The 20,418-nt window shown below is 45.2% G+C and overlaps 1 protein-coding gene across 1 annotated transcript in view; it reads left to right on the forward strand.

Annotated features, from left to right (window-relative positions):
* The first annotated feature begins 6,702 nt into the window (after window positions 1-6,702).
* The window catches only part of LOC120935612 (fibrocystin-like), a 78,540-nt gene continuing 64,824 nt past the window's right edge, over window positions 6,703-20,418 (forward strand). The window contains exons 1-4 of the mRNA XM_040347661.1: window positions 6,703-6,724; window positions 6,943-7,020; window positions 9,581-9,725; window positions 16,088-16,172. Of these exons, the coding sequence (XP_040203595.1) occupies window positions 6,703-6,724; window positions 6,943-7,020; window positions 9,581-9,725; window positions 16,088-16,172 (330 nt within the window). The remainder of the gene's footprint in view (window positions 6,725-6,942; window positions 7,021-9,580; window positions 9,726-16,087; window positions 16,173-20,418) is intronic.

Genomic DNA, 20,418 nt, shown 5'->3' on the forward strand with positions numbered 1-20,418 from the left:
CTCTGTTCTCAATCTGCTCGGAGCGTGAATGTTATACTAAAGATGTTTTTTTTTTCATTGAAGATTAGCTTTTGCTGAATGTATGGGGCTATAGTTTACACTGGGCAAATGCCCACTATTTTACCTTCCTGAATGTTGCCAAAAGAATATTGGGTGAACATCAGGTAAATTGTCAAAGACAACAGCTAGGAGCAGCAAAAGGGGGCGTGAAGAATGTGTAGGGTAAGGTTATAGATGTGCCCAATGTAGTTCCCCTGTCTGGCCACAATATGGCACTAGACTCAAAATAGGATAGGTTCAGGACTACGTAGATTGATAGGCAGTTTAGATGCCATAAGAGTCACTAGAGGTCCCCATAAGCATGATAGTAGGGATGAGCCGAACACCCCCCTGTTCGGTTCGCACCAGAATCTGCGAACACACCAAATGTTCGTGTGAACATTAGAACCCCATTAAAGTCTATGGGACTCGAACGTTTGAAATCTAAAGTGCTAATTTTAATGGTTAATATGCAAGTTATTGTCCTAAAAAGTGTTTGGGGACCTGGGTCCTGTCCCAGGGGACATGTATCAATGCAAAAAAAACGTTTTAAAAACTGCCGTTTTTTCGGGAGCAGTGAATTTAATAATGCTTAAAGTTAAACAATAAAAGTGAAATATTCCTTTACATTTCATACCTAGGGGGGGTGTAAAGTATGCATGTGAAATAGCACATGTTTCCCGTACTTAGAACTGTCTCTGCACAAAGTGTAATTTCTGAAGGAAAAAAAGTCATTTAAAAATGACTGGCGGCTATAATGAATTGTCGGCTACCGGCAATTCAGAGTGAATACATTCATAAAAATAAAAAAAAGCGTGGGGGTTCCCCCAAATTCAAATACCAGGCCCTTCAGGTCTGGTATGGATATTAAGGGGAACCCCACCGTCAATTTAAAAAAAAATAATGTGGGGTTCCCCCCAAATATCCATTCCAGACCCTTTAGGTCTGGTGTGGATTTTAAGGGGAACTCCACCCCAAATGTAAAAAAAAAATGGCGTGGAGTTCCCCCAAAAATCCACACCAGACCCCTTATCCGAGCACGTAACCTGGCCGGCCGCAGAAAAGAAGGGGGGCGCTCTCTCGTCCCCCCATCCTGAACCATACCAGGCCACATGCCCTCAACATGGGGCCTCATCCCCACAACCCTGGCTGGTTGTTGTGGGGGTCTGCGGGCGGGGGGCTTATCAGAATCTGGAAGACCCCTTTAACAAAGGGGACCCCCAGATCCTGCCCCCCTATGTGAATTGGTAATGGGGGTACATTGTACCCCTACCATTTCACGAAGGAAGTGTAAATAATTGTAAAAAAAAAACACACACACTGTGGAAAAGGGTAATTTATTAAAACGAAAATAAAAATCCAGCGATGGTAATCCACTCTCGATCCCTGCTCCAACGTTGTCGGTATCCAGCGACGGGTGATCTCCTCTCCACCAGGGTCCAGCGATGAGAAGATCCATCCAGGTCCGGGATCCAGAGCGCAGCATTGCCGGTTGCCTGTCTTCACCAGAGACAGTCCGGCGAATGACGCGGCTGGAGCTAGTGACATTTCTTATATAGGTGTGGCGGGGGCCACCTGTCACATGACCCCGCCCCCCTCTGATGCAAGGGGGAAGCCTGGGCTTCCCAGTGATGTAGCAGAGGGTGCGTCAGAGGGGGACGGGGTCACGTGACAGGTGGGGTTCCCTTTGAAATCCATACCAGACCTGAAGGGCCGGGTAATTGAATTTGGGGGGACCCCCACGCTTATCTTTTTTTTTATGAATGAATTCTCTCTGAATTGCCGGGAGCCGACAATTCATTATAGCCGCGAGTCATTTTTAAATTCCTTTTTTTCCTTCAGAAATGACACTTTGTGCAGAGACAGTTCTAAGTACGGGAAACATGCGCTTTTTCACAGGCATACTTTACACCCCCCCTAGGTATGAAATTTAAAGGAATATCTCACTTTTATGGTTTCACTTTAAGCATTATTAAATTCACTGCTCCCGAAAAAACGAATTTGCCGCGAACACCCCAAATTGTTAATTGTTCGCCGAACAGGCGAACAGGCAATGTTCGACTCGAACATGAGTTCGACTCAAACTCGAAGCTCATCCCTACATGATGGCAATGATTAGAAGGGCAGCAATGCAATGCATGAATCTATGTATTGTTGATCAGTGGCGGTGCAGGAGAGAGAAGGGGCGGCATTCCTGCGCCCTCTATGGATGCACCACCACTGGTAGATATACTGGGGCAGATTCACATAGAAATAGATGGGCGCAGCGTATGTGAGATACGCTACGCCGCTGTAACTTACTTTTGGCCGGTTCGAATCCCCAAAGAATTTGCCCCGTAAGTTACGGCGGCGTAGTCTATCTCTGGCGGCGGAATTCAAATCGGCGATTAGGGGGCGTGTTTCATTTAAATGAAGTGCGTCCCCGCGCCGAATGAACTGCGCATGCTCCGTTTCTAAATCTCCCGCCGCGCATTGTGCTAAATGACGTCGCAACAACGTCATTTTTTTTAACTTAGACGTGAATTACGTCCATCCCGATTCACGGACGACTTACGCAAAAAAAAAAATCAAAACAAAGGCGGGAACGACGGCCATACTTAACATGGCAGGTCTAACTATACGCGCCAAAATACCAGCTTTAACTATACGCCGGAAAAAGCCTACTAGAGATGCCGGAAAAAAATGCGCCGGCCGCTCGTACGTTCGTGGATTGTCGGAAATAGCTAATTTGCATACCCGACGCGGAAAACGACGTGAACACCACCCAGCGAACGCCGAAGTATTGCATCTTAGATCCAAAAGGCGTACGAGGACGTACACCTGTCGGATCTAACCCAGATGCGTCGTATCTTGGTTTGAGGATTCAAACCAAAGATACGACGCGGGTAATTTGAAAGTTCGCCGGTGTATCAGTAGATACGCCGGCGTACTCGCTCCGTGGATCTGCCCCACTGTGTCCACTGTACAAGGTGTTTATCCCTTATCCATTATATGCCCATCCATATGGGTGCTTTAAGATCTCATTGTTTCCTGCCACATGATGCTTTCATGTTGGTGTGTACCACAGTGTACGTAACCCTCCTATTTTGGTTGTTCCACTCTGGAACAACCAAAATAGGAGGGTTACGTACACACCAACATGAAAGCATTGTGGCAGTAAACAATAAGGTCTTAAAGCACCCATATGGCTGGGAATATAAATTATGGATACTAGGATAAACATCTTATACAGTAGACACAGTATATCTAATGACATCTAATGAGGAGAGAAAAAAATAAAGATTTACCATAGAAACAATAACCATAGCTTTCTTTCCGTTTTCTTTCTTTACCATCCCATTTCCATCTAAGAGTCCTTTCACACTGAGCCGCTCATAGCGTCGGCGGTAAAACTCCGCTATTTTTACCGCCGACGCTATGGGCGGATTTGCTAGCGCCCGAGAAAGGGTTAAAACCCCCCGGAATGCGCTGCTACAGCAGCGCATTGCCAGCGGTGTAGCTGCGCTGTCCCATTGATTTCAATGGGCAGCAGCGGTGAAGGAGCTGTAAACACACCGCTCCTTCTCCGCTCCAAAGATGCGGCTAGCAGGACTTTTTTTTACACTTTTTTTACCGTCCTGCCCAAGGGCTTTCACACTGGAGACAATTGAGCAGCTTCTTAAGGGCGGTTTGCAGGCGCTATTTTTAATATAATAGCGCCTGCAATACGCTCCAGTGTGAAAGGGGTCTTATTGCTTCTTTTTTGAATCAGGTAATATATACAAAACAATTACCATAGATTTCTTTCCATTCTCTTTACCATCCCATTTCCATTTTATAGCTTCTTTTTTGAATCAGGTCATATTTATTAAAGCTTTTTGCAAAAATGTACAACGCAGAGAAAAGACTCTACAGTAGAGTCTATTGTAGAGTCTTTTCTCTGCTTTGTACATTTTTGCAAGAAGCTTTAATAAATATGACCTGATTCAAAAAAGAAGCTATAAAATGGAAATGGGATGGTAAAGAGAATGGAAAGAAATCTATGGTAATTGTTTTGTCTCCCCCCCCCGTTCTTTTTAACCCCCCCTCCCTACAGTACCTCGAACCGCGCGGCAGCCGGCAGGAGATTCAGTTTGTTGTTGTTCCTGGCCGGCCGGACTGAAAGGAAGTGAGCACAGAGCACTCAGTGTGTGCACTTCCTGTCAGTCCGGCCGGGAACAGGAAACTGAATCTCCTGTTCCGCGCGGCCGACCGGACTGCAGGAGGAAGCAGCGGTGCGGCAAGGGCCCCTGGCCAGCTCGGGGCCCCAAGCAGTTGTTTAGTTTGCCTGTCGGGTTCCGACGGGCCTGAGTGTGACCAAATCTCCATATTTTTGAATATGTTCAGGTGTTTTTAAATAGCCTTGCAGGATAAATATAATTTTTGTATGTGTGCGCTGTAATCTATTTTGTATAATTACTGGAACCAATTTTTTTTTTTATTTCAATTTCTCTTGATTTCAGGTACTTGTAAGTTAAATAGTAAAATGAAGGAACTCCGAAATTCAGGGATTGTTCATATGATATTATACTTTTTTTGTACACAGATGACATCACCCATTGGTAAGTATTGGTGCCTCCACTATTATCGGTACTTTCCATACAACCGCTACACCATCTGGATTTAAATATTATTGTTAGAGCCCAACTCCTTAGTGCCTGTTCACACTACAGCGACTTGGGATCCGACTTGTGTCGCCCCAATTCGCCCCAAGTTGCGCAACATGAGAAATTCCATTGAAGTGAATGGAGCCGTCTTAATGTACACTACTGAAGTCACTCCGACTTCATAAAAGGTTCTTGTACTACTTCAAGGCAACTTGTAGGCAACTTGTACCCATTGATTTCAATGAAAGTTGCCTCCAAAGTCGGATCTCTGTCTTAACTGAAGCAACTTTACAGGAAGAGAAAATAGTTTCTCAGGCAAACCCCTCCCTCCCACAGAGCTGATTATTGTTTGATTGGCCACTGGCAAAGATGCCTGTCCTGAAGGCGACTTGAAGTTGCCTCCAAGTTGCCTTGAAGTTGCCTCAAGTTGCCTCGCAATGTCCTGCTGACTTTCATGTCACTGTAGTGTGAACCGGCACTTAAAGGCAAGTGCCTTAATGTTGCGATATTTGGCAAGGGGTTAAAGGGGTTGTAAAGGTATTTTTTAAATAACAAACATACCATACTTACTTGATGCCTGTCCTAAAGGTGACTTGAAGTTGCCTCCAAGTTGCCTTGAAGTTGCCTCAAGTTGCCTCGCAAAGTCCTGCCGACTTTCATGTTGCTGTAGTGTGAACCGGCACTTAAAGGCAAGTGCCTTAATGTTGCGATATTTGACAAGGGGTTAAAGGGGTTGTAAAGGTATTTTTTTTTAAATAACAAACATACCATACTTACCTCCACTGTGCAGTTCGTTTTGCAGAGTGTGGCCCGATCCTCGTCTTCTGGGGTCCCTTGGCAGCTGTCTCGGCTCCTCCCCACAAGAGCTAAGCCACTTCTGGGAAGCGCTCTCCCAAGGGGGTTAGCTTGTGGGCGTGCTCCCGTGTGATACAGTGGCGGCCATGTCATCGATTTGATTGACAGCAGCGGGAGCCAATGGCTGCGCTGCTATCAATCTCCAATGAAGAGCCGCCTCAACCTGGGGGAAACCATTGCGGGATCGAGCCCACAGAGTTTCATGGCTTAGGTAAGTAAAACAGAGGGTCTGGGGGGCCTGAGAGTGCAAGGTGTTTTTTAGGATGCATTAAGGTGAAAAAACACGAAGGTTTACAACCCCTTTAATGGTGTTTTGTGGTATGCCTTCCACCTGTGTGTGTCCCTTCCCATTGAGAGGCGATACATGCAGGAGTAGATGGGGCATCAGGGCTTTTGGGAAGTTGAAAGTTAGACTATACATATCAAGATGTAATCAATGCACCAAGAGTGGGGTTACCCCATAGCAGAACCCTGTTACCAGACTAATGGGGAAGAGCACTAAAAAGGTATAGACTTCACAGCACAGCCCTGTATAGCATTTATATCAGTGACAATGGAAATGTTGTTTATTCAGGAACTGTATGCTCAACTAAGTGACCGTTGTTAAACGTGTTCTGGTTATGTGACAACATCTAGTCTGAATACCTTGATGGAGAGAGAACTAAGAAATGAAATGCCAACCTTCAGATTAACCCTCTGGGTGTTGAAGAGTGAAAAATAAAAACAATAAGAAGTAGCCAGCTCGGGAGAGAAAGCAGTGGCCGGTGATGGAGGTTGCATAGGCAGGGTGGCCTGGCACATGGTGCACCCCACCAAGTGGTTAAGCCCCTATTTTAGGGTCCTCCTTAGAACAGAACCCTCCTAGGGAACCACAATGTGTGAGGCCTCACAAAGTAACTGCAGTGTCTTGCCTTTGGGGCGGACATGGCAAAAGTGTAAAGTGTGAGAACTGGTGAAGGGAAATTAATGCGTAAATTTCCCTTCACCAGCTCTTGTGTTGTCGAACTGTTCCTAAGCTGTGTTGTCGGTGAAATCTTCTCCCGAGTCTGGGCTGTTATCCAGATCTCTGTTGACCAATTACCCTCCTTTGTATATAACTACCACACTTCTTACTCCAGTAAAAGCTGAGATAATATAAACATATTTGACTTGTGTGACGTATCATTTTAAGGTGCTGTAAAGGATGTCTGAACCCAGAGTGTCAGGTGGGTTGGAATGTTCACAGGGTCATGGCGAAGCAGATGAGCAGGTAAATCCAAGAAGTCCTTAAGGGGGTCGTGCTACACTAACACAGAGAGCAAAGTTTTAAACATTCCCTGTAGATCCCTGTTTATGCAAACGGCACATTTTCACGCATTATGGATTTTATTTGAACCAGAACAAATACCCTAATTGAACCGTTTTATATCTTGTTTTATTTCAGCTTTTTGTCTGAACTACACAGTAGACCCAAAGGAAGGCAGCATCGCTGGTGGTACCTGGATCACCATATGGTTTAATGGTAAGATGTGGTGATAAAGTAAAATTGGAGTTAGGTGTTACAATTAATGAAAAAATGCTTTTAGATAGATTCATAGACCAGAATGAATGCAAGCTACCATGGTCAAATTGCAGCCATCTGACTTCTGTGTGCACCGCCACAGGTACCATCTATTATGCAAAGAAACAGGGAGTATAATGAATCACATGATCACTGCCTGGTGTAGTGTGTCATGTGATCTGTGAACTTGCACTGTTGTGGGAAAACTGCAGCCCACTGACATAAACTGCCGCTCTGCAGCAGCTGGATGATGCTGAGAAACAAAGAACCTATTTTGTGTTGCAGACCGCATTAGACTGACCAGATTAGTCACTGGTCCTGAGTGATTGTGTGGGAAAAGGGGAAGCAATACATTTCAATGGGTCATGCCGCTGGCTCTGATAGGCACTTCCGCACAGCCAACCAGCTGCCGTTATTCAGGTGGTCGGCGCTCAATGTCCGGCCATCTGAATAGACCAGCGGCAGCTGGCAACAATAACATACATTCATGCAAAGCATGAATGTATGTTATTTTCAGTGGCAGTGCGGAGCCAGAGGGGGGGGCGCTCCAGCACCCTCTATGGACGGACCGCCGCTGGTTTAAATCATAAGTCACCTCACGCCTAAGTGGCATGAAAGTACTGTACATTGAGCATCTTCACATCACTTTGACTCGAGGGGGTGGATTTACTATGACTGAGCACTTTGCAAGTGTAGTTTTTCCAGAGCTTAGTAAATGAGGTAGCTTCACTTTGCAAAGAATACCCAATCGCATGCAAGAAAAAAAAAAAAAAAGCAGAGCTCTCCCCTCAATCTCCACTCTAGTTCATCCCAAAGGTGTTCTATTAGGTTGAGGTCAGGACTCTGTGCAGGCCAGTCAAGTTCCTCCACCCCAAACTTGCTCATCCATGTCTTTATGGACCTTGCTTTGTGCATTGGTCCAAATCATTTGGTGGAGGGGGGATTATGGTGTGGGGTTGTTCTTCAGGGGTTGGGCTTGGCTCCTTAGTTCCAGTGAAGGGAACACTTAAGGCGTCAGCATACCAAAACATTTTGGACAATTTCATGCTCCCAACATTGTGGGAACAGTTTGGGGATGGCCCTTCCTGTTCCAACATGACTGTGCACCAGAGCACAAAGCAAGGTCCATAAAGACATGGATGAGTGAGTTTGGGGTGGAGGAACTTGACTGTCCTGACCTCAACCCAATAGAACATCTTTGAGATGAATTAGAGCAGAGACTGCGAGCCAGGCCCTCTTGTCTAACATCAGTGCCTGACCTCACAAATGTTCTTCTGGAAGAATGGTCAAACATTCCCATAGATACACTCCTAAACCTTGTGGACAGCCTTCCCAGAAGAGTTGAAGCTGTTATAGCTGCAAATGGTGGGCAACTCAAAATTGAACCCTACGGACTAAGACTGGGATGCCATTAAAGTTCATTGGCCAGATTCAGGTAGACGTGCCTAACGTTAGGCAGGCGTAGCGTATCTCATATACGCTACGCCGCCGTAAGTTAGAGAGGCAAGTGCTGTATTCACAAAGCACTTGCGTCCTAAGTTACGGCGGCGTAGCGTAAATGTGCCGGCGTAAGCGCGCCTAATTCAAATTGTGAAGAGGTGGGCATGTTTTATGTAAATAAAGCATGACCCCACGTAAATGACATTTGAACGAATGGCGCATGCACCATCCGTGGACGTATCCCAGTGCGCATGATCCAAATTACGCCGCAAAGACTTATTGGTTTCGACGTGAACGTAAATTACGCGCCCCATTCACGGACCACTTACGCAAACGACGTAAAAATTTAAAAATTCGATGCGGTTCCGACATCCATACTTAACATTGGCTGCGCCATCTTTTTGGTGGATTATCGTTACGCCTGAAAACACCTTACGTAAATGGCGTATCTTTACTGCGACAGGCAAGCGTATGTTCGTGAATAGGCGTATCTCGCTGATTTACGCATTCTAGGCGTAAATCAGCGTATGCGCCCCTAGCGGCCAGCGTAAATAGACAGCTAAGATACGACGACGGCGCCGGCGGTCGTATCTTAGCTACATTTAAGCGTATCTCAATTTGAGAATACACTTAAATATACGACGGCGCAGATTCGGAGTTACGACGGCGTATCTCTACCTGAATCTGGCTACATGTGCGTGTAAAGGCAGGTGTCCCAATACTTTTGGTAATATAGTGTACCTAAAGTTGAGCTTTAATGAACTCTGTAGATTTAATAAGACTGAAAACTATTCTTGAAATTACATTAATATGTTAAAGCTTTTATAGTTTATAGCAACTGTGTTTGAAACTAGAAATGCCGCCACGACTCCCCATCTCCTGAAGAATGTTGGTTGGCTGTGTGAGGATCAGAAATTGTTTATGGATTTAAGGTTTATTGATTTTGGTATAAGGACCTGATTTAGAGCCATTGTTGTCTGGGATCAGCCTTATTTCACATAGTAAAGCTCCCAGTAAAGTATTCTGGGTAGTTTATTAAACCTGGATCTACATGACTCCCATTCTCTTTTCTCCTTTGCAGACAGCAGCCTGTACAGCAGTGTCCTTCAGTATTTTGGACAAGGTTGTCCTCTAGAAGTGAACATGACAAATTCAGAAAGCCCCCCGATATATTGTGACGTTCTTCCTTTATATTCACCTTCATCCTCTATTAAATGTAAAACGAGGTAAGCTACTGGATCTCAATTATTTTGGGGGTGGGGTTTATCAAAATGAGAGTAGTTTGTTCACCATCTGGTAAAACTGAGCGTTGGCAGTTAGTTTAATAATTTTATGGCAAAATGCCGTTGATACTTAGATACCTAGGCCAAATTCAGCAGTGCCAACATGCAGGGCTACTGATAGGGGGAGGCATCAGCCCTCCTGTAGGGGGCCCTGGCAAAAAGGGGGCCCGGACAGCAGACGGAATCCTGTGGTTGGATGGAGGGGGCAATTACAGAATTACTTCCCCTGCACCGATCCCCCTCCCTATTTTGCCTGCTTCTGATCTCCCCTCTGTTCCACATGTCACTGTGTTGCCCCCCCCCCCCCCCCAAGGCACTGCTGGCTTACCTGTCTCATAAAAAAATAGCAAATTGTAAAATAAAATACATTTTAATACATTTTAACATTCTTTAAAAAATTATATATAAAAAAAAAGTTTAAAGATTTAAAAAAAATCTATTTAAAAAGGGCTGTTATGTTTGTGTCCGCTAATAATGATTTTAGTGTATTTGTTTGTGAAAATATTGTTTTGATATAATTCGAGGGGGGGTGGCCGTCAGGTAGGCTGTACAGAGCCCCGTGATTTTTAACAGCAGCCCTGCCAACATGTGTCATTTAAACTTGACTTCAACAGTATGACTAATTTGCATATATATATATTTATATATTATGTGACAGGAAGTCAGGTAAATCTGTGGGTGTTGTCACAGATGGGAGATACATTTCTGCCTTGTTTAGACAATACACCAATTGTTATTAGGCATCGGCTGCAGAAGTAGCCAGAAAAGGTTTAAGGGCGTTGGAAAACTTCAGCTGTTCAGAATGAGGCAATTAAGGCCTCTATAAGTAATCCTGAGGATTACCACTGATTGCTGCATCCTGAGGTTTTGTAAGTAAGGAGAGCAGTGTGCTGAAAGTCTTCTGAGGAGGTGAGATGGTGATTGATTTTTTCTGTGTGATAAAAAACAAAAGACTATTGTTTTTCTGCTGTATGACCAGCAGTGTCTGCCCAGCACTAGGCTGTGCCAGACTCCATATATAGGTTCCTGTGTGGTGAAGATAGACGCCCCAAGTGGCCAGGGTTTATTTTATGTTTGATTTTGTTTATGCTGTTTGGATGCTTGCACTTGTTTCCAGCAAGATGGAAGAATAAACCAAAATCTTTGTTTTTCAACTGTCTTCGACTGCCAGTCTGTATAAATTCAGTGTGTAGTGAACCCATCCAGGGGGTCACACACCCCGCTACCGAGCTAACCCCTTACTATATATAGATAGATAGATAGATAGATAGATAGATAGATAGATAGATAGATAGATAGATAGATAGATAGATAGATTTTAATAATGAATATTTTATAAATACTGTAATTATTCCTGACAATTACAGTATTAAACATATAAACACAAGCAACCTCAAGCTGCATTGCTATCTGCAGGCTGAAGTCGAATTTTGTTTCAAAAAGGCCAAGGATAAATCCAAGGAAAACAAAAAAAAACACAAGCCTACTTAGTGACCAGCTCGTAGACAACCAATTAAACCTGTCTAACAGTATGCATTAAAAGAAGGGGTTTAGTCTGCATGCATTTGCAAATGCATGTGTAAGCAGGCCCGCAAATTTTGGACTGTGACATGCAGGGCTGTCCGCGAGTGGATGGGTGGCTTGCGGGGGCCGTTCGCGGGTGGATTGCGGGGGCCGTTCGCGGGTGGATTGCGGGGGCCGTTCGTGGGTGGGTTGCGCCGGCGGGATGCAGAGCCAGCAGCGGGTGGATTGCGGGGAACGGCCGGGCGTGGATTGCGGTGACCGTGTAGGTGAATAGCGCCGGCCGGCCGCGGGTGGATCGGCGGGATGCAGAGCCAGCAGCGGGTGGATTGCAGGGACCGGCCGCGTGTGGATTGCCCGTGTAGGGGTGGATTGCGATGGCCGGGCAAAGGTGGATTGCGGGTGGATGGGCGGGATGCAGAACCGGCTGCGGGCGATGTGCTGCATGTGCAGGAGAAGTGGATGGAGTCTCACCATTCCCCCACACACCAAGCCGCTCCATAGCAACCTAGGCTGCCGCCACAGCAGAAGTGAAGGTCCTGGTTTACACATGTGCCTCGCAGTGGCCGGTCACCTAGCAACCAGGACGCCAGGAGAGAAGGAGAGGCTGAGTGCTTCCACATCATCGAATAATGTAGATGCAGCTGCAGAATCTCAGACCCGCCTCCTGCACATGAAAGCTGGCTAGGTGCTGCCACTGCTCATAGGGAAAGCAGTACGGATGGTGTACACCCACCTGTCTTCCCGCCCACTTTTTTTCCCGCTGATGAAGAGATTTTGATCTGACGCTCCAGGGCCAGAGAGTGCTCCTTTGATAGAGGTAAATTAAATATGCTATTTTCTCCTCTTATGACTGCAGTCTTTTAATCTGCCAGCTCATGGACAGGCATTTTTAAATCCGTGTGCATCTACTGTTTGGGCAGTGGCGTAGCGTGGTGGGGCTGGTGTGGCAGACCGGTTATGGCCCTGGGCGCAAAATTTAGAGGAGCGCTGTCCAGAGTGTGCTGCCCTTGATGTCATGTTCTCCAGGTGCGGGATAAGAATCGTTCTACCCAGAAAAGTTGACTGTGGATGAAATATTTAACATGCTTCGTAAGCACTACTAAAGCTACTTTCACACTGGGGCGGGGGGGTGTTAGCGGTAAAGCGCCGCTAATTTTAGCAGCACATTACCACTGTAATAGCGGGGTACATTTAAGCCCCACTAGCGGATCGAATAAAGGGTTAAAAGCGCTTCTGTCAAATCGCTTTGCTGGCACTTCGGCAGCAGTGCCCATTGATTTCAGGTGCAGGGGCGGTGGAGGACGCTCGAAAGATGCTTCTTGCAGAACTTTTTCTAACGGCCTACAAGCACACCGCCCCAGTGGGACTGTACTAGGGCTCTCAAACTGGGGCTGCAGGGGAGGCGTTTTTCAGGAGCTTTACAGGCGCTATCTTTAGCCCAAAAGCACCTAAAAAACGCCTCCAGTGTGAAAGGGGTCTTAAAGTAATACTCAAAAAGACAGTGATAAAGCATACTTACAGATCCAGTTATAAAGGAGTATTGCTTTATAACTGGCATTGCGGTATTCCTGTATATTACAAACAGAGCCAGTTATAAAGGAGTTTTTCTTAATAACTGGCTTTGTTAGTACTCCATTATATCTGGTTTTGGCCCCAAATCCCGCAGCCCCCACAAATGCCTATCCCCCCCCCCCCCCCGGGCTGCTCAGTCTAAAATGCCCGGGCCTATTTTTCGTCCCAGTCCGGGCCTGTGTGTAAGCCACAGAGCCCCGCCACGGCACCCTGGTATCTGTGGTCCTAACGCTAAATTATAAGTGTCTCCACAGTGGAAGCACATGCATTCTGATGGATAGGTGAGGGCAGGTGGACTGAAGGGGAGCCCACCCCTTCGTAAAGTTACAGGAGCACACTAAGCACCCCTGCTTTTAACGCATACTGTTAGACAGGTTTAATTGTTTGTCTGCAAGCTGGTCGGTAAGTAGGCTTGTGGGGTGCCATCTCTACCAGCAGAATAGAATGATCACTGCTGGAAAAAAAAAAACTAGACTGGTGCATTATACTAAAGTCGATCAATGGATCAACTTTAGTAAAACCAGCCTGCCCATAATGATAGATCGAAATTCAGCCGTTTCCTGCTGAACCTGCTGAATTTCGATGTGTCTATGGCCGACTTTAAAAAAAACAGCCATGACTAGATTTATTCATGAATTGGAATAATCAGGCTTACAGTTGATCTTTAGCTTACTACTAGAGTATGGAAGGGGTGGAACATCTGTCAGGTTTTTATTATTGTGGATTAACACATTGTTCCAAGTCAATCTTTCAAGCACGGAAACCCGACAACCATATTTGTAATGCCGCGTACACACGATCGGTTAAACCGATGAGAATGGTCTGATGGACCGTTTTCATCGGTCAAAACCAATCGTGTGTGGGCCCCATCGGTTATTTAACCATTGGTTAAAAAAAGCCAACTTGTTTTAAATTTAACCGATGGATACCTAACCGATAGAACAAAACCGATCGTTAGTAGGCACAACCATCGGTTCACTCATCCACGCATGCTCAGAATCAAGTCGACGATTGCTTGGAAGCATTGAACTACGTTTTGTTCAGCACGTCGTTGTGTTTTACGTCACCGCGTTCTGACACGATCGTTTTTTTAATTGATGTTGTGTAGGCGCGACGGACCATCAGTCAGCTTCATCGGTTAAACGATGAAAGCGGTCCATCTGTCCGTTCTCATCGAATGCACTGATCGTGTGTACGCGGCATAAGAGTTCAGCAATGACAGCCTATACATAAAGAAACCTGCTTTTTAGGACCCTAAACCCAGAGTTGATTCAGAGGAGGGCAAAAACTTCTTATTAACTGGTTAACGCCCGCCGCATGTACATATACGTCCACAGAATGGCACGTACAGGCAAATGGGCGTACATGTACGTCCCCGCCTTTCCGCGGGTCAGGGGTCTGATCCGGACCCCCCCGGGAAATGCGGCGGTCAGTTCTTCCGTGGGAGCGATCCGGGATAAGGGGGCGGCTATTAGTTTCTAGCCGCCCCCCCGCGATCGCTCCCCGGAGCTGAAGAACGGGGAGAGCCGTATGTAAACACGGCTTCCCCGTGCTTCACTGTGGCGGGAGCATCGATCGTGTGATCCCTTTTATAGGGGAGACACGATCGATGACGTCAGACCTACAGTCACACCCCCCTACAGTTGTAAACACACACCAGGTGAAACATAACTCCTTCAGCGCCCCCTGTGGTTAACTCCCAAACTGCAACTGTCATTTTCACAATAAACAATGCAATTTAAATGCATTTTTTGCTGTGAAAATGACAATGGTCCCAAAAATGTGTCAAAATTGTCCGAAGTGTCTGCCATAATGTCGCAGTCACGAAAAAAATCGCTGATCGCCGCCATTAGTAGTAAAAAAAAAATTATAAAAATGCAATAAAACTATCCCCTATTTTATAAATGCTATACATTTTGCGCAAACCAACCGATAAATGCTTATTGCGATTTTTTTTTACCAAAAATAGGTAGAAGAATACGTATCGGCCTAAACTGAGGGAAAAAAATTTTTTAGATATGTTTTTGGGGGATATTTATTACAGCAAAAACTAAAAAATATTGCATTTTTTTCAAAATTGTCGCTCTATTTTTGTTTATAGCGCAAAAAATAAAAACCGCAGAGGTGATCAAATACCACCAAAAGAAAGCTCTATTTGTGGGAAAAAAAGGATGCCAATTTTGTTTGGGAGCCACGTCACACGACCGCGCAATTGTCAGTTAAAGCGACGCAGTGCCGAATCGCAAAACCTGGCCTGGGCCTTTAGCTGCATTTTGGTCCGAGGCTTAACTGGTTAAGCATGGTCCAATTTACTCCTACAGGAGAATTTTTTTTTTTTTTTAGATACACCCTGAGTCAACAACCTACAATGTTTTTTTCTTGTTCTGTGAAACTGCATGTACATTCGTTTTGTACAAATGGGGGCAACATTTAATGTTATTAGGTCATTTTCTGTCCAGGTTGAATGTTTTTCATTCATACAGAATAGAGTCAATCAGGGAAATACTGCATTTTGGCCACTAGATTGAGTGGAGTATCATGGAAAAAAAAAACGTATTTACTATACTATGGACAGCTCCATCTAGTGGCCATAATGCAGTATATTCCTGATTCACACTATTCCTTCTGAATATACATTTTCACAAGATGAATAACTCTTTATTCTTATTTTATAAATTCATGTCTTTCTTCATTATTTTATAAATATATGTCTTTCTATCTGGGGGGAGAGGGTAATAACTAAATGCAGCCCCGGTCAGAGGAATAGGGTGTTAATCCAGAAAAAATATGAAAGAACATATATATGATTATTTTCCTGTCTTTCTTTTTTCTTTTTTTTGATTGAGTGTGAGATAATTAAACCCATCACATTTTTATGGGGAGCTTTCCTGTTGGGAAAATGACACAGAAACACAAGAGGAAGTAAAAAAAAATCTCTCCTACGCAGTGGGAAATCTCCTCTTAGACAGTTTTCAGATCCCTCCATTGTAATATTTCTCGCCTACACCTGTTTTGACTTTCCCATCATATTCTGTCCTGATGACAATGGCCAGCAGGACGAATAGAGAAGGTGGATCCACATAACGGGTTAAAGTGTTCCCTAATCTATTCTAAATTTAAAAAAAAAGTTTTAAGTGCTGTTTATATGTTAAATCTGCTGTACTAGATTTCACCAGCAGGTGGCTGACATTTTATATTTTTACATGCAGATCAGCAGGACAGGAAGGTGCGTACAAGGTTTCCATATTCCATGGTGGTCAACAAATCACGAAGGCAGAAAAAGTGATCTTTAAGGTAAATACTAGCTAGTTAGTTGTAATACCAGTATATGTTTTACATCGGATGTCATAAAAGCAGTAAGGGGTCACTCACAGGCCTCACCCCTCAGCAGTGGGCGGTCCTTAAGTGGTTAAAGCTGAATTCCAGGATAAGTAAATATTGTCTAAATACAAGAGTCATGTGTATTCTTTCTTGAATCTTGTTGTACCTTGTGTATTTCTTTCAGATCTGTCCAGTAATCCAGTGTGCTGCTTCCTCTAATAAAGATCGGTCACTGCTGCCCTCTCTCCTTGTGCAGAGCGACTGGTCTAGTCTCCACCCCTGCAAAACAACAACAAGGAGAGGGCACAACCAACCTAGCTCATTACCATAATTACATTTATTGATAAGCAAAAAATGTTATACTCACAAACACATGACATACTGTGTTTCCCCAAAAATAAGCCCGGGTCTTATATTAATTTTGGCAACAAAAGACACAGTAGGGCTTATTTTCGGGGTAGGTCTTACCATGTAATGTGCCGTCTTCTCTCCCCCTCTCTCACTGCCTGACAGGAATCCCCAGTGTGAACTGAGTTAAAGTGGTTGTAAAATCCTATAATCCACTCTACTACAGTAGTATATGATGTACAATGTGTGTGTTTCTGTAATATTATTGTGCCAAATACCTTCGTTATAGTGGCGCTCTGCACTTCTGTGACCCGCCAGAGCTCTCTTCACTGCAATTATATTACAGAAACACACACATTGTACATTATATACTACTGTAATAAGAATGGGTTATAGGATTTTACACGCATTTTAAACTAGGGCTTATATTGCAGAAAATGATGCTAGGTCTTATTTTCAGGGAAGGTTTTATTTTTGGGGAAACCGGGTAGACAGGCGTCATAATCAGCAAAGGAGTTCACTTCCAGGTTTGCTACAATCAACAGGTATAGGAAGACCAGACAGTGGGCCAGATCCACAAAGCAGTTACGCTGGCGTATCTATTGATACGCCGCGTAACTGCTAGGTTGCTCTGGCGTATCTTTGTTTTGCATCCACAAAACAAGATACGCCTGAAGCTGGGCTAGATCCGACTGACGTACGTCTTAGTACGTCGTCCGATCTAAGGTGCATATTTACGCTGGCCGCTAGGTGGCGCTTCCGTCGATTTCTGCGTCAAGTACAGTATGCAAATTAGCTAGATACACGAATCCACAAATGTACGTCCGGCTGGCGCATTTTTTTACGTCGTTTCCGTAAGGCTTTTTTCGGCGTAAAGTTACCCCTGCTATATGAGGCGTACTCAATGTTAAGTATGGACGTCGTCCCCGCGTCGAATTTTGAAAATTTTACGTCGTTTGCGTAAGTCGTTCGTGAATAGGGCTTTGTGTAGAATTACGTTCACGTTGAAAGCATTGGCTTGTTGCCGGTTAATTTGGAGCATGCGCACTGGGATACCCCCACGGACGGCGCATGCGCCGTTAAAAAAAACGTCATTTACAACGGGTCAAGACGTATTAACATAAAACACGCCCCCATCTCATCCATTTGAATTGCGCGCCCTTACGCCGACAAAGTTACACTACGCCGCCGTAACTTATGGCGCAAATTCTTTCAGAATACAGAAAATACGCTGTAAGTTACGGCGGCGTAGTGTATCAGAGATACGCTACGCCGGACGGAAAGATGCGCTGAGGTACGTGGATCTGGCCCAGTGTCTGTAATGGCTAACATGTTTCGAGGGAGAGCCGTCTTCATCAGAGGTTAGGTTTTTGGCTCTGATGAAGAGGGTTCTCCCTTAAAACACGTTAGCTGTTACTGACACTGTCTGGTCTTCCCATACTAGTTGATTGTAGTAGACCTGAAGGCGATCTTCTTTGTTTTTTAAGACATGTCTATCTGTCATAAACATAACCTTTGTTGCTTTTTATCTTTCAATAAATGTTATTATGGTAATGCACTAGGTCGGTGCACCCTTCCTTGTTGATGTTTTCAGTGCATATAAGGATAACCATTTTCCCAAGGGGGCAGCAAGGATTATTGGTGCTCATAAAGAGCTGACATAATAAGCCTAAAAGTGATTGTAAAACAACCCATTCAGGTTCAAATACAAATAAAAAAAAAACATTTTTGTATTGATCACATTCCCTCTGTTCTCAGCTGCATAAGAGCTGGGGGAGGAGAAGAAGCAGCAGCACACTGAGCTTGCCAGAGAGGCTTAAAGGGGTTGTAAAGGAATGTATTTTTTTCCCTAAATAGCTTCCTTTACCTTAGTGCAGTCCTCCTTCACTTACCTCATTCTTCCATTTTGCTTTTAAATGTCCTTATTTCTTCTGAGAAATCCTCACTTCCTGTTCTTCTGTCTGTAACTCACCACCGTAATGCAAGGCTTTTTCCCTGGTGTGGAGAAAGCTTCTTGAGGGGGCGAGCAGGAGTGTCAGGACGCCCACTAACACACAGCTCCTTTCTCTATCTGCAAAGTAGAGAGTGTCCTGACTCTCCTGCTCGCCCCCTCCCCCCTCAAGAGGCTTTCTCCACACCAGGGAGAAAGCCTTGCAATAATGTGTGGAGTTACAGACAGAAGAACAGGAAGTGAGGATTTCTCAGAAGAAATAAGGACACATAAAAGCAAAATGGAAGGATGAGGTAAGTGAAGGAGGACTGCACTAAGGGAAAGGAAGCTATTTAGGGGAAAAAAAATTCCTTTACAACCCCTTTAATGTACACAGGACATTTTACAACCTGTCCTGAATGATTTAACTTGACAGTAGCCAATGTTTAACAACGTTCGTTTTGCTGCGTTTACATTAGGGTTGTCCCGATACCGATACTAGTATCGGGACCGATTCCGAGTATTTGCGGGAGTACTCGTACTCCCGCAAATACCCCCGATACCAAAATAGAATACTCCCCCCCCCCCCGCCGCTGAACGAATCCCGCCGCTACGCCGCATCCCGCCGCATCCCCACTTAGTTAATACGGGCGGGGAACATTATAGCATTCATTTGAATAGCTGTAGTCTTTCCCGCTGCGCCGCGTATAGACACTCCCCCTTGCTCAGGTGAACTGTCCAATCCCGAGCAAGGGGGAGTGTCTATACGCAGCGCGAGAGACTACAGCTATTCAAAGCTGTAATGTTCCCCGCGCGTATTAACCAAGCGGGGATGCGAACGGGCAGCGGGGATGCGGCAGCATGTACGGTAAGGGGGACATGGCTGCTTTTTTGGGGGGTGACATGGCTGGATATGGGGAGGACATGGCTGCATATGGGGGGGGACATGGCTGGATATGGGGGGGGGGGTCATGGCTGCATATGGGGGGACATGGCTGGATATGGGGAGGACATGGCTGCATATATGGGGGGGGACATGGCTGGATATGGGGAGAGACATGGCTGCATATGGGGGGACATGGCTGGATATGGGGGGAGGGATATGGCTGCATATGGGGGGGACATGGCTGCATATGGGGGGGACATGGCTGCATATGGGGGACATGGCTGCATATGGGGGGACATGGCTGGATATGGGGGGACATGGCTGCATATGGGGAGGACATGGCTGGATATGGGGAGGACATGGCTGGATATGGGGGGGGGGACATGGCTGCATATGGGGGGGACATGGCTGCATATGGGGGAGACATGGCTGCATATATGGGGGGGACATGGCTGCATATGTGGGGGGACATGGCTGCATTTGGGGACACATTTAAAAAAAAGTATCGGTATTCGGTATCGGCGAGTACTTGAAAAAAAGTATCGGTACTCGTACTCAGTCCTAAAAAAGTGGTATCGGGACAACCCTAGTTTACATGCCGCGTTTAGCCACGTTTGTGTTTAGAATATTTTTTTTTTAAATAGTAAAAAATGAAAAACACCTGTAAAACTAAACGAAAGGTACTGCGTTTACAAGCTGTTACAGGCGTTTGCCGTTTCAAATGCTTCTGAACATCCACCCTGAACGCATATTTTTTTTTTTTGCTTTCCAAAAAATGCTTCTAAACTCAACTGCCTAAAAACTACTGTAAACGACCCTGTGTACTTGTACTGATAAGATAACAGAGGAGAGTTCAGGAGCAGCTGAAAAAAAACACCCAACTGCTCCTAACGTCAGTTTACCAGCAGCAGTGTACATGGCTGTGCAGTGGGGGCGTGTCAGGACAAGTCTGATCTTTGGAGGAGAGCACACTGAGTTCCCAGCATAGCTAGAGAACTGACCACGCTGTGCTCTTCTGCTTAGTGTGGTCAGTTTTTAAAAGGGAAAGCAAGGGG

The sequence above is a fragment of the Rana temporaria genome, chromosome 4, assembly GCF_905171775.1.
Source record: "Rana temporaria chromosome 4, aRanTem1.1, whole genome shotgun sequence".
Taxonomy (NCBI): Eukaryota; Metazoa; Chordata; class Amphibia; order Anura; family Ranidae; genus Rana; species Rana temporaria.